Here is a 15,461-nt window from a genome sequence, read left to right as displayed (position 1 = left end):
GCCCTTAGATTTTGATCCTCCCATTTTCCCACCTAGATCTGTTTATCGTTGCTGAGGACCCTCTCGTTCTGGACCCTACTCCCTTCTTCTCAGACGCCTCGTCGGAGGTACTGTCCCTCCTTCGGTTACCGCTGAGGTTTCCCTGGGGTTGACCCCTCTCTTCTCGGCACTTCGTCGGAGGTGCTGTCCCTCCTTCGGTTACCGCCGAGGTTTCCCTGGGGTCTATCCTAGAGTCCCACGACAGGGTCCTCACGCCACGACAAAAGCTCTATACCTGATCTATTACGTTAGGTTTTTTTTATCCAAACAGGTGTATCCCGTTACACCTGTTACCCAATCCCCACACCACAATCGTGGTGTCTTCCCGGGGATTGAACCGTCACCCTTCTCCTCTCCGTCTTGTCGTGTCACCTTGTCCGGATACCACTCGCTCAAGCCGCCTGAAGCGACGAGCAAGGGACTAGGAGCCACTGAACTCAGCGGGGTGCACCGCCTCCGATGTCCCTCTTCTCGCCTCCCCTCACGGCCGGAGTGTAGATCCCGGACGAGCCCCCATTTGTCAGAAATAAAACCCCATTTGTCAGAAATAAAACTTCTCACACATGAGTCTCTTTAAAACTGATGACACGACAAGCTTTATTTACAAGTCTGCAGAGTTGGACTCAACTGGCTTCTCACCAGTTAAGCCCCGATACATACAGTGCATTGATTTTTATACCCTTATTGTTTGCCCTTCCCCTTCTTATTAATACTGTTTTAAATGGTTAGTATTGCAAAAGCATTCTAAGTATAACTGCATTTTTAATTATCACGTTCGTTACTTACGCTGCGAACTCTACATACACTAAATTCTGTTTCTCACCCTTCTTATCAATCTTTTGTCTCCTGCATGTCTCTCACTATGATCATGAAAAGAGAGGTTTAAAAAAAAAACATATCCAGCTGAACCTTTTGTCCTTGGCTGCTAGTAAGCTCCCTGTCCGTTCTGGCTTCCCTTTTTATGATTAATCATCACATTTTAACTTAAGTCATTTTAACCTAAATTCTCTATATAACAGCCAGACTAGACTGAAAACATCGGGTTGTGTTTGATCTCGGAAGCTAAACAGGCTCCAGGCCTAGTCAGTAATTGTTTTTTTTCTGTTGGCACAGACTAAAAGGGCCAAAAGGCCTGCTTCTGTTCTGTAGTGTTCCAGGGCTCCGCTTTCTGAAGCAGTCAGTAGAGGGCATTTCAATGATTTATTCATTTGTCTTTCCTTTAATCTGAAGAATGGTGCCCCATGGATGCCTTGGGTAAATAGAAATCAAACCATGCTTGTGAGCATCCCAGTTTGCTGTCTCAGGGAGGTGCACACCAAGAGGTGCAGCACAATCCGCTGGAGGAACCCAACGGGGTAGAGCACCATCCATGGGGGAAAGAATGTGGTTGACATTTCGACTCAAAGCCCCTTGTCTTGCATTAGTTCAACTAACCTGAAAATGTTTTGCCTCTGCCTCTCGTGTCAGTGTCCAACAATAGTCGGCCGGCACTGACACATTCCAGTTGCCCTGATACCTCTTTTCCATGGTCGCAATGTCCTGGTGAAACCTTTCCCCGTGTTCGTCACTGACGGCACCGAGATCAGCCGGGAAGACGTCCAAGTGCGAATGCAGAAAATGAATTTTCAATGACATGTTGCACCTCATGGTTTTGTCTGCTTGAAGTCGACTTGAAATATGACAGGAAATCACAAACATTGGTTATATCTAAAAAAGTGTTACAGGACAGGAAAATCTTAAGGTGATTTTTGTGATCAGTAGCCCAAAATCCATAAAATACACTCAAAAGTGTTCAGGAAACAAAATCTTTGTTGTCTAAGATTTGATAAGATGATCAGCCAAAGAATCTAGGTCCACATCCAAACTGTCTTACATAATCAATGGAGAGAGAAGGTACCGGGCTCATGTCAACCCTGTGTTCAAAATGACCAGACGATTCTTAAATCAACCCAAACATTATTTTCTGATTTATTCATTCATGGAATCTGTCAAGGAGCAGCAAAGGGGTTTTACTCTGTTTATCATCAAAGAATGTGGACTCTGATGGCAGTGCCAGCATTTATTGCCCATCCCTGACTGCCCCTGAACTAATAAAGCAATTATGAGCCAACCATGTTGGTGGGCCGAGAACCAGAGAGGGGTCCAAGGAGCCAATTGTTGACTTCAGGAAAGGAAAGCCAGAGGTGGACAATCCAGTGATCATTGGGGGATCAGAGGAGGAGAGGGGGAGCAAATTTAACTACTTGGGAGTCACTATCTTGGAGGATCTTTCCTGGACCCAACACACCAATGGCTTCGTGAAGAAAGCACGTCAGCGCCTCTACTTCCTCAGGAGTTTGCTGAGGTTTGGTTTGACACCAGAAACCCTGGCAAATTTCCACAGAGGTGTGGTGGAAAGTGTGCTGACCGGCTGCATCATTGTATGTGCATGTGTGTGTGTGTGTGTGTGTGTGTGTGTGTGTGTGTGTGTGTGTGTGTGTGTGTGTGTGTGTGTGTGTGTGTGTGTGTGTGTGTGTATGAGGGGCGGCGTGTGTGTTGGGGGGGTGGTGTGTACATGTGCGTGTGTGTGCACATATATACATCCTTCTCAGACCCACCAAACTTTTCTCAAGAGAGGTGAAATGCAGCTCAGAACATCACGCAAACTCCCTCCCCTCCATGGACATCTCCTGCTGCCTAGGAAAGATAGCCAACATACTAAACAACCCATCATGCCCCAGACACACTTTCCTCCCCCACCCACCCCCGCCATGGGAGAGTGTATTCAAGAGTGTAATATAAACACCAACAGGTTTATCAATAGTTTCATCCCCACATCTATCAGGCTCCTGAATGAGCCCCACGGTGCCCTTTTTTATCCCACAGTTACTCTACACTTGGTAATCATGCTTATCCTTCAACTTCATATGGCCATACGAATGTAACCTGTTAGACTGCTCGCAAAGGAATCCTTCTCACTGTACCTGATATTACAAGACAAATAAACTGAAATATCAAACTTCAGATCAGATACTATTTATTGCTATATAATAAAACAAAAGTATAATATTACACAAAATTTCCTTTTGTCTACTGTAAGGCAGATAGGTTTCGGCATCAGCAGAAATTGCCCAGCGCCCTTAACTGCAAGAGAAGCAAAGGAAATCCTCCCGCGACCCCCCCCCCCCCAGCCCCAAGTCACCGAGTGTCCGTGGATTCACCTCCAGCATTCCCGCAGCCTCCGCAGCCACACAGGCTCCCATTCATTTCAAGCCATCCAGATCCAAACCTCCGACATGAAGAGGGAGCCATCAGCACCCAGGGCCCCCTCGAGGGTCCTTCCTGTCCTCAGCACTCTTCTGAATCCCGGTTCTGATCCCATGAGCCAGTCTGCAGCAGCCTATGGCCTGTTGTGAAGCCTTTCACCTCAAGTTGTGGGTTCCTCGCCCACAAGTTGCTAACAGCTCGTCGTCGGGAAGCTGCTTTAGTTATTCATCAACAAGTATCCTTTTTGTGCAATAATAAGATCACTTGCAATGGTAAATTCACATTATATAAAAGGTGAATGATTCTCACCATATAATTTACACCTTCATCCAAGAATAAAAGTTTGACTATTAAAATGCAGAGAGGTTGTGTACATTATGCAATGGAATGGAATACATCTTGCAATGGAATAACAATGAGCGCGCAAGTCGAGGATAATTTGCGATCTTTTGGTATTTTTAGTAGAATATAACTATTTGTTTCAGTTTATCTTTAATTGTCTTCGCCTTGAATATTTGAGGAACAATTAGAATGTAATTGGAGACTTACTTGCTGATTGCGAGAGGGAGCTGAGGTCGCTGAAGGGTTCCTAATCATAGGAGGTTTGGATCTGGAGCTTGGACTGCGGAGGCTGCTGGATCCCTGGAGGTGAATCCACAGACGCCCCTTTTACATAGAGCTGGGTTTTATCTGCCTTTCAAGTGCTGTGTGAATGAATCGCAAGGTGGATTGGAGGGGGTTTAGACTAACCTGTCATCAATCCACCTAGATGGGTAGTCTCAGCAGTGGACCATATTTGACTCACAGTGCCAGCTTCTATCGGTTCTGTATGAACACGCTGTGGCATGCTGTTAGACAGAATCAGACACACACAAGGTAAAGACTGAACAACAGGCTTTAATCCACGAAAACCTCCACAGAGCCAAATTAGCTCTGGCTGCAGCAACTCAGTGTGAGGCCTTGGGAGGACGGCGCAGGCTTATATCCCGGAGGGTGATTGACACCTGACCGGGTGGGGCTTGATCCCTTCAGGCCAACTGATTGACAGCCGGCCAGGTGTTGTCCTGTCCCCTTACACTCCTGCAGGTACAGAGGTTGCCCCCTGCAGTAGGCGGTGGTGTACCACCACACACGCATGCCGGCATCCGAAGGCTGGTCGTGCCTACGGGAATATCGCGGCTTTGCAGTGTAAAAGGGACTAGTGCAGTGGTTTTGAACCTTTTTCTTTCCACCCACGTCCCGCAGAATGGTCACACATCTGACAGCTGGGTTCCTCCAGCATATACCTTGAAGAAGACCTCAGGCTCTAAACATCGGTGATATGGATGCCACGAGACCAGCTGAGTTTCTCCAGCATTTCTGTGTTTTTAACAATTTAAATCTTTTAACGCATTCCAAGCACACCCTGAGGTCATTGAGGAGTCCCTGTTATCTCATCTGTAACTGAAGACCTTAAAATCGGACCGTCATTATGCACAGTCACCGACATGATCCCCTTCCTGCCTCTGGATTAGACAAGGTTTAAACCCCCACCTCCGCCACTCCATCTCAGTTCTGATGGGTAGTTCACCCGTGAAAACTCTAACTGATTTGAATCTCACACACATCCTAAATTTGCTGCATCACAAAAAAAACTACGAAGGTTTAAATTTTACTACAAATAGGAAAAGATTGCAAATTGTTGTCTGCCATCCACCCACGTACACAGGCATGCACGTGGACACACATGCACACATTCACACTTTCATGCACATGCTTGTACACACGCGCACACACACACACACACACACACACACACACACACACAGAGTTATTCTATTGCAAAATGCACTGTTCATTAAACCTCTGCCTTTTAATGGTCAAACTTTTATTCTGTGTTGGATGGTGTGTAAATTATTTCTAAACGGAAATAAGTTTTTTAATGAGAACTCATTCTTACTGCATATTCTTAATCACACGTTATCAATAATCATACAATTAATTTGCCTCACGTTACATTGGCGCCTTTGATTGAAAGCATGGGTTACCAAATTCTAAAAAGTGGAATGGTGGCGCAAGTCTCTCCTGAGACCCCGGTTCAATCCCGACCTTGCCTGCTGGCTGTTTGGAGTTTCCACGTTCTTCCTGCGACCAGGTGAACTTCCTCCACTTGCTGTGGCTTACTCCCGTGTCCCAAAGATGAGAGGATTGCTGGGTCAACTTGCTGCTGCGAAATGCCCCAGGTGTCTAAACAAGTGGCTGAATCTGATGAGAAAGGGGAGGGGTGGGAAGAATTAAAAAAAATTGGGGGTTCATGTAGGATTAGTGGAAATGGCTGGCATGGACTCGGTGGACTGAAGGGCCTTGTCCACACTGTATCTTCGGGAACAGGGGGTGGACTGGGGCTCTGTGGTGATCCAATGATTGAGAGGTTTGAGTGAGAGTGGGGCAGTAAATCCGACCTGTATGTCAAGAGCACTTGTACGTTAATGGTGGCAAATGTTAGAACTCTATTTCAGTACCACTCATGGCCAGTCCCAGAGGAAATGAAGACGTGAATGTTCTTTGGTATTCAAGAGGTGGAATATTTAGCCATCACCCTTGACATTGCGACCATGGGAAAAATGTGTCAGGGGAACCAGAATCCATCAGTGCCGGTCGATTATTGTTAGACACTGACATGAGAGGCATCAGATGCTGTGTACAAACAAAAATCAGCGGCAAAATATTTTTGGGTCAGTTGAACGAACGCAATGTGTCAGCATCATTATGTCATTAAGTATGTTAAATTCAATAAATGTTAATTTAACTGTTTTCCAATTTCCGGCATGATATAGCAAATTGAAATTATTTTGGTGTTCAGTTTGAAGTGGACTATCATAATCCCCGATATTTAAAAAAAAATTTGTAGCCTAATGTAATCAAAGGTAACTCCAAATATTTCCCATCAGCTGATATTGTTGTGAAATGCCTGCTGATCTGGACTTGGTCTCAAGCTTTTAATCTAATTTCACTAATGACCCGCCACCTAATACATCTGAACTGGTTTTGAACCCTGGCCCCAGAGATGAGGGTAGAGGTTTGCTATCCATGATGAAATTGGAGCACCTTGTAACTCAGTCTCAGCTGGATTTGAAGTATCGCAAAAGCCAAGGGACTAAAAGAGGATCGGATGTCATGGCCAATGTAGCAGCCTGCACGCTGCGATCAGCAGACAGGATCAGATGAGAAGGGTTTGAAAGCCCATTGGTCTAGTCAATTTATATTTATGACCCTGGCGATACATGACTGAAGACTTTACCCAGGGAGCATGAACATCAGATGCATGTTGTCAAAGGCATCACCACTAATTTGATCAGAGAAGGGTTGATTGTCAACATAGTCTGGGACATAGGAGGTTGACTCAAGAAATGGGTTTCACTGACAGGATGACATGAAGGTGGCATTAAAGAGGCTGATGTTAACCATACCCTGGTTAACCTATTAGTCTGGTGTCCAAAGACTTGGGAATCAGAATTTATTGTCAATGAACATGTCACGAAATCCATCGTTTTGCAGCAACATTCCAGGTGCCAAATTGCTATAAATTACATTTTTTTAAATAAATTAGTGCAGAAGGAGAAAGTATATGTGGTCCATTCAGAAATCTGATGGCAGAGGGAAAGAAGCTGTTTTTTGTGCCATCAGGTCCTCATCTTCAGGCTCCTGTACCTCCTTCCTGACGGTAGCAGTGAGAAGGGGGCATGATTGAGGATAGAGGCTGCTTTCTTGTTTCGAGGAAAATAAATTAAAAAATTAATATAAATAAGATAAAATAATAGGTAAATAAAATGTAAGTTTAAAATTGTAAATGTTCTCTGAGGTAACACATAAACCTTTGGTGAAGATGGGAGCAAATATTCAGCCAGTGGAAGGTCTCGGTCGGGCTTTGCTCGAGGTAGCTGTTTGAATAAAAACACAAAGCTGGAGAAACTCAGTAGATCCAACAGTGTCCTTTATATAACAAAGGTAAAAATACAGAATCAATGTTTCGGGCGAGCCCTTCATCAAGGTACGGAAAAATGTTGGTAGGTGTCCGAACAAAAGGGTGGGTGGGGGGGAAGGTGTGGTCTAAAGGCTGGAGGCGATAGGTGGAGAGAGGAGGGAGGAGACAGCAGAGATCAAGGGGAGGAGAGATGGCTAAGTGAAGGGACGGAGGAGAACTGGGCAGGGGAAGGGAAGGGAGGAGGGGGAAGTGGTGAGCAGGTTTGAATCAAGTTATGCGAAACAGCAATGGTGTCGCCCAGGACGGTTGATGCCGTTCGCCTTTGGGGTGACTTTCTTAAAATGTCTCCTTTTCCTTGCTTATCCCCAATCAGAGGCTTTATCTGTAAACCTGGGGGGAGGAAAGGTTAATTATCGATAATGTTATTGTTTGTCTTTCGGGCAGATCCATGGAGGGGTAGGAACCTGCAGATGCAGTGACGGTTAAATGTTTTCAAAGAATGTGACTGAAAATAAAGTAAAATGCTTTAAGGTTTATATATTCATGCAAGTGAAATTTGTTTAGTGTAAGTACAGTCTAGTATTTTTGTCTTTTAAACTGTTTATTCTTAATGCTGGTGTATTAGTTAGGCATTGTAAGAGGAAATCTCAAGCAACCGGAAAATACACTTATCTGGCATCTACCAATTCTCCATAGGTGCCAGATACCAGTGGTTTTACTGTACCTTTACCCTACAACCTCATCTGTCCCAAGGAGAACAACCCTATCCACAACCTCATCCCTAAAAATCATTTCTGCACCCATTCCAAAACCTTCACCTCCTTCCTAAGTAAGGACGTTCCCAGATAAAATCTCATTCTCCTGAGGTAAGCCATCTGTAAGTGGTAGTTATCTGGCACTGAGCTTTCTCTCTGCTTCGTCTCATAATTGAGAGGATCAGACAGTAAGCTTTCTCGCGATGTTATAAACTTTAAAACCTTCCTACTCAGGGCCAGCCCCACACTAAAGTTAGATTTTAATTTTCCCTTGAGATCGAGATACGACATTATTCCCAAGAAATGTTTGAAAAAACGGTCAACAATTCTCATCATGCCGTCCTGGGGGGATTTAAAAGTGCAGCTGGGTTCGCTCTTCACTGCGCCGACTGCTCTATTGGATGAAAGGCGTTGATCGGTCGTTGGTGACCGTTGGCTTCAGTTTCACAGTGGCGAAAGGATTGGTTCCCCTGGGAGATAAAACAGAAAGGCAGAAAATCATCAACCAATCATCCCTCTTCTCTGGCAAGGCGGTTTTTATTTTTTACTCCTGCTCTTTTCGCTTGATACTGACTTGTCAGCAAAGGTGCAACTTCAGAAACACCTCACCGGATTTAAAATGTGCTTTAAGAATGTGAAAACGCTCTATAAATGAAAGACTTGCTTAAGGCCGGGCACAGCTAGTGGAAATACTATTACAGAGGTAGCAACCCGGGTGCTGACTTTATGGAGTTTGTATGCTCTCCCCGTTGCGGGTTTCCTCTAGGGGCTCTTGCTTCCTCCCACCTTCCAAACATGTACAGGGTTGGAAAGTTAATTGGGTGTAATTGGAGGGTTTCATGTATTGTTAACATTTTTTTTAAAATATCCAGCTTATTAAATCAGCCATTGCATCAAATTTGCATAAAGAACGGCATGGTTAGCCTAGCGTTCAACGCAACACTGTGGCAGTGCTAACAACCCGGGTTCCAGTCCGCAGCTGTCTGTAAGGAGTTTGCACATTTATTCCCCTGTCTGCATGAATTTCCTCCGTGGGGGGGCTCCAGCAGTTTCCTCCCACCCTTCAAAATATATGGGGGTTGTAGGTTAATTGGGTGTAATTGGTCAGCACGGGCTTGTGGGCCAGAAGGGCCTGTTACTGTATGCTGCATGTCTAAATTAGACAGGAGTAGGAGATCAAACAATGTTTCTCTGAAACACGGCACAATTAACGTTCTAACCTGACCTGGTAATTATCAATTCACACGGCCAGACTGCAGGAAGGGCAGCTGGGCCTCAGTGCAGCCATTGCAAAGTCTCTGTGGTGGGGGCGGGTGGGGGGAGGGCCACGGTCATGTGTGCTTGTACCCCTGGACTTTGAGGGGCTGAGTCCAGTGGGGAAAGCTCCTCAGATAACAGAAGTGGGCCACAGTGGTGCAGTGTCCTTGACTGGATCTCTTTCACAAACGGCAATGAAGAAGCGTATAGGAGGGATATAGATCAGTTCATTGAGTGGTGTCATGCCAACAACCTTGTACTCAACGCTAGCAAAACCAAGGAGATGATTGTGGACTTCAAGAGGATCAGGGGAACACAATCCAGTCCTCATCATGGGCTCAGCAGTGGAGAGGGTCAAGAACTTAAAATTCCTGGGTATAACATCTCCGAGGATCTGTCCTGGAGTCTCCATGTCGATGCAATCATGAAGAAGGCTTGCTAGTGGCTATATTTTATGAGGAGCATTTCAGGAGATTTGGTATGTCACCAAAGACTCCTAAACTTCTACAGGTGAACCGTGGAGAGCATTCTGGCTGGTTGCATCACTGCCTGGTACGGAGGCGCCAACTCTCAGGACAAGAATAAACTCCAGGGGGTTGTTAACTTGGCCTGCGACATCCCGGGGTCCAGACTTCACTCCATCGAGGACATGAGACGGTGTCTTGAAAAAGCAGGCTCTACCCTCAAAGACCCCCATCACCCAGGCCCTCTTCACTCTGCTACCATCGGGGAAAAGGTACAGGGGCCTAAAGACGAGCATTTAGCGGCACAAGAACAGCTTCTTCCCCTCTGCCATCAGATTCCTGAATGATCAATGAATCACTTTGGTTTGCAGTGCCTTACTTTTCATTGCAGTTTTTTTAAAATTTATGGCTGTAAGGTGGTCTTCGTGAATGCTTGCAATACGATGCTGCTTCAAAACATGACTTGTTCATTACAATAAATTCTGATTCTGACAAGTAGCACAGAACAATTAAACTTAAGGACACTTAGAATGTGAAGAACTTTGCACTCCATTCTCCTTTTGAATATTTTTAAATTATCATTAAAGTTCATCTTTGAAATAAAACAAAATATTCAAACTGATTTACTCAATATTATTCACATCTAGTTGTTCTAAAAAAAATATAACTCACCTTGGGAAAAGTTCATGCTGGGTATCAGGCCCACCAAACATCTAAGAAAAAAGAAGTGAAAATCAATTCCTCCTCTACAGGTTGGTGAAAGGTTTCTGCTCATTGCACTCTCCAGTCACACGACAGGGGATCTTTAGAAACATAAAATTATTTAAGACATAGATAAGACAGAGATAGGTAAGTTGTTTCCATTGGTGGGGGAGACCGGAAGTAGGGGACATGGTCTCAAGATTCAGGGGAGTAGATTGAGGACAGGGATGAGGAGGAACTGCTTTTCCTAGAGGGTGGTGAATCTGAGGAATTCGCTGCCCATTGAAACAGTGGAGGCGACCTCAGTAAGTATATTTACGACAAGGTTGGATAGATTTTTACATAGTCGGAGAATTAAGGGATATGGAAAAAAGGTGGAAATTAGCTCATCATCAGATTAGCCATGATCTCATTGAATGGGGAAGCAGGCTCGATAGGCCAGATGGCCGACTCCTGCTCGCTCCTATTTCCCCTTACACAGCCTCAGGTGATCTTCAACGTTTCTCCCTCATACACCCAGACCCAATGTTCTTTGCTCAGCTTTCTAGTGACACCAAAGATCGGATCGTTCTGGTGCGGGACTGAGGGAGTGCTCTCAGATGTTCACACAATGTTCCCATGGGTGGGGGGGAGGGGTCAGTATTTTGTGAACTGCTCTAGGCAGATCTTGTGTCCATTACAAAGTTACTTGTTAAACACAAATACACAAAAATTTTTTTAAATTCACTTTTCAAAGCATGAGAACTCTGTTACAGCAAGAAGCACCTCCAGATGCAGCTAGTCTCACCTCAAGAGAGTCTGTTCCTTGGCTCACATGCTTATACAAACTTCCTGTTTTCCAAGACGTTTAAATAAGCTTTCACCATACTTTTCTTAGAATTATCTTGGAGTTTGTTAACCATACTTTTCTTAGAATTATCTTGGAGTTTGTTAACTGGGGTTATATCATTTTTTGTCAAATAAGGACTTAATAATCAGCCCCAGCCTTGCTGAATTACCAAGAGAATGGTACGCGGTTAGTCTCCCTTTCCTAGTCTACATTTTAAAAACTCACATTCTCAGTTTGACCCTCTAATACCTACTGACTGTGATACTTCACTTGTTTTAGTATTGAACTTCTGCTGTAAATGGGTTGACCTTCCTGGAAAGCACGGAAAATAAAGCTTTCAACTGCACCTTGATGCACGAGACAAGAAACAAATCAATAAAGTATTCTGCGCACAATCATTGAGCAAAGCCCAGGTACATGGTGTAATATTTTCTAACCAACGGGTCTGCAAGTAAGATACGGGCATCCTCACTTCCAGACTTCTCCTCCACAATCTCATTCAGTACCAACTAGCAGTAATTCTGCCACATCTGCAGGATAAAGAATCTCCGGGTTGTATGTGATGCCATGTACTCACTCTGACAATAAATCTGAAATCTGAATCTGGCTGTGGTTCAGTAGTTTTACACCCACTGGTGATCTGATTGTTTCTGGAGGATTTCAGATTTGGGATTCCAGAGGTTTTCAGCTGTAGATTCTTTATTTACCCCAGGGTAGGGGAATCTAAACATAGAGGTCATAGGTCTAGGGTGTGGGGAAAGATTTATAGAGGACCTGAGGTCCACATTATTCACACAAAGGTGAGTGGAACAAGTTGCCAGAGGAACGGAGCAGCCGTTCCTGAACCTGGTGGTGCATGTATTGTGGGGCCTAAACTCTTTCCTGATGGTAACAGCGAGAATAGGGCATGTGGTGGGTGATGGGGATCAGAGGGAGAGAGGGTGAGCACATTTAAGTTCTTGGGAGTCACTCTCTTGGAGGATCTTCCCTGGATCCATCACGCTAAGGGCACTGTGATAAAGCACGTCAGTGCCTCTACTTCCTCAGGGGTTTGCAGAGGTTTGGTACAACATTGGAAACCCTGTCAAATTTCTACAGATGTGCAGTGGAAAGTGCGCTGACTGGCTGCATCATCTCAGTCTGAGTACAAGACCCTGAAAAAGGAAGGGAACACAGCTCATGACATCACAAGCAAAATCCTGCACCCCCACCCCCCCCCCCCCCCACCACCATCAAGAATATGACGGGCACGATTTTGCTGGTTTCTCCCAATAACTTAAATTTTCTCACCCTTCTCCACTTCTAATTCCCCCAATGGTCACTGGATCATCCACCTACCTGAAGACAACAACCAGCTCCTTAGTTTTGGTGGACGTTGTGTGCTAAGTTGTACTTGGTGCACCATTCAGCCATGTTTTCTATCATTCCTATATGTTGACTCATTGCCCCTTTTGGAGCAAGCTTGGTCAGCATTGACGTTGGGCCAAACAGCCCGTTTCCATGCTGCAGAGCTCCATGAGTCTCTGAGAGTATGCTAAACTCCGATGTACAGGTGGCCTTTGGTTAGTGCTGTATCAAGGGTTATGGTGGTAAGCAAAATCTCAGGGTGGTGTTTGTCCAGCAAAGAGAGAGGAGGAATAAAGGGAGTGGAATAAGATTTGCATGGGGAAGATATGGTGGAAGGAACTCCACACGACTCAGATCTGGAGCCCCAACATTCCACCCTCCATACAAAAGACTCGGAGGAAGGCATTGCTACTGAATTTGGTGTCGGTTGGAAGATAGGTAGAAATGTAGTCCCAGCATCCTCAGGTCCCCCTCCTCTCCCTGCAACGGTCACCGGACAACCTGCGGTAAACAGGTAGCGGAGGTGGCTACCTCAGTGTGTTGTGGGGGGGGTGGGGGTGATGATCCTCACATACAAATTAAAAGCAGGAGGAGGCCCCTCGAGACTGACCCATCCTGCAGTAGGATTACGGGTGATCGGATATATAACCTCAAGGTAGATGATGCTCCCGGTAATGGAAGAGTCTGGGACCACAGGGTGCAGCCTCAGAATAAACGGACGTCCTGTTAGCACAGAGATGAGGAGAACTGTCCCTTCAGCCACGGGTGAAGGGGGGGATGAATTTGTGAACTTCATTGCCATAGGACAGCAGTAGAGGCCAAGCCATTGGGTGGTTCTTGGTTAGTAAAGGGCAGCAAAAGTTATTGAGGGAAGGCAGGAGAATGGGTTGAGAGGAAAAATACATCAGTGGACTTGATGAGAAGAATATTTTTCTTTAGTAATACAGCACAAGAGAAGGCCCTTCTGTCCTATGAATCCCATGCTGACCAATTAAGTGTAAGGTTTGGAAAGTGGGTTTCCCAGAGGAAACCCAGACAGGTCGCCAGGAGAACGTACAAGCTGCTTACAGACAGTGCTGGATACGAACAGGGGACGCTGGTGCTATAATATCATTGCACCAACTGCTACACTACCCAGCCGCCTAATTCTTCTCCCATGCCTCATGGGATTGTATATGGAATGGAGAACATTCCAACACAGTACAGGCCCCTTGGCCCAATATAAATCTACATTAAAAATGAAACCATCCCTATCTCATAACCCTTTGCGTTTTCTTCCATACATGTGCCCGTCTAAGAGTCTTTTAAAGGCCCTTATTGTATCAGCCTCCACCACTATCCTTGGCAATGTATTCCAAGCACCCACAACTCTCTGTGTACAAGACTTAACCCTGGTGTCTCTCCTTCCCTCACCTTGTACAGATTTCCTCTCATGCTGCCACTCTGGCCCCGGGGAAAAGGAGCTGGCTGTCCACCTTATCCACACCTCTCAATCTTGTAGGCCTCTTAAGTCACCTCTTATCCTTCTTTCCTCCAAACATATAAGTCCCAACTCTGTGAACCTTGCCTCATAAGACACATCCTTCAAACCAGGCAAAATCCTGATAAATCTCCTCTGCACTGTCCCCACATCTTCCACATCCTTCCTATAATGAGGCGACCACAACATTCCACGTGTGGTCTAACCAGAGTTTTATGGATCTGCAACATTACGTCTTGACTCTTGAACTCATCTCCCATCTGAAACGCAAAAGTCTGTTGATGCTGTGATTGTAGTAAAACGATGCCGCTTTAGTTGCCCATTCAGAGCCAGCTCTTCAGCGCTTGACGTCCTGTTTTGCGGAAACTGCCAAAATGTTTGGCCTGGAAGTCAGCCTGAAGAAAACTGAGGTCCTCCATCAGCCAGCTCCCCACCATGACTACCAGCCCCCCCACATCTCCATCGGGCACACAAAACTCAATACAGTCAACCAGTTTACCTATCTCGGCTGCACCATTTCATCAGATGCAAGGATCGACAACGAGATAGACAACAGACTCGCCAAGGCAAATAGCGCCTTTGGAAGACTACACAAAAGAGTCTGGAAAAACAACCAACTGAAAAACCTCACAAAGATAAGCGTATACAGAGCCGTTGTCATACCCACACTCCTGTTCGGCTCCGAATCATGGGTCCTCTACCGGCATCACCTACGGCTCCTAGAACGTTTCCACCAGCGTTGTCTCCGCTCCATCCTCAACATTCATTGGAGCGCCTTCATCCCTAACATTGAAGTACTCGAGATGGCAGAGGCCGACAGCATCGAGTCCACGCTGCTGAAGATCCAGCTGCGCTGGGTGGGTCACGTCTCCAGAATGGAGGACCATCGCCTTCCCAAGATCGTGTTATATGGCGAGCTCTCCACTGGTGACAGAGGTGCACCAAAGAAAAGGTACAAGGACTGCCTAAAGAAATCTCTTGGTGCCTGCCACATTGACCACCGCCAGTGGGCTGATATTGCCTCAAACCGTGCATCTTGGCGCCTCACAGTTCGGCGGGCAGCAATCTCCTTTGAAGAAGACCGCAGAGCCCACCTCACTGACAAAAGACAAAGGAGGAAAAACCCAACACCCAACCCCAACCAACCAATTTTCCCCTGCAACCGCTGCAACCGTGTCTGCCTGTCCTGCATCGGACTTGTCAGCCACAATCGAGCCTGCAGCTGACGTGGACATTTACCCCCTCCATAAATCTTCGTCCGCGAAGCCGAGCCAAAGAGTAAAAACACCGACAGAGATGTTGGAGGAGCTCGGCCGGTCTCGCCGTGTCCAGAGGGGGTTAAAGTTATATTAACGACATTTCAGCTCTGAGCTCTCCT

At 45.8% G+C, this 15,461-nt stretch overlaps 1 protein-coding gene across 1 annotated transcript in view; it reads right to left on the bottom strand.

Annotated features, from left to right (window-relative positions):
- Positions 1–7,151: 7,151 nt before the first annotated feature.
- Positions 7,152–15,461, bottom strand: part of LOC138747866 (BAR/IMD domain-containing adapter protein 2-like 2) — a 49,431-nt gene continuing 41,121 nt past the window's right edge. The window contains exons 13-14 of the mRNA XM_069907453.1: positions 10,398–10,438; positions 7,152–8,474 (exon numbers count right to left, since the gene is read on the bottom strand). Of these exons, the coding sequence (XP_069763554.1) occupies positions 8,399–8,474; positions 10,398–10,438 (117 nt within the window). The 3' untranslated portion in view covers positions 7,152–8,398. The remainder of the gene's footprint in view (positions 8,475–10,397; positions 10,439–15,461) is intronic.

The sequence above is a fragment of the Narcine bancroftii genome, chromosome 13, assembly GCF_036971445.1.
Source record: "Narcine bancroftii isolate sNarBan1 chromosome 13, sNarBan1.hap1, whole genome shotgun sequence".
Taxonomy (NCBI): Eukaryota; Metazoa; Chordata; class Chondrichthyes; order Torpediniformes; family Narcinidae; genus Narcine; species Narcine bancroftii.
Note: the sequence above shows the minus strand (reverse complement) of the source record. Positions and strands in the feature narration are given on the sequence as shown.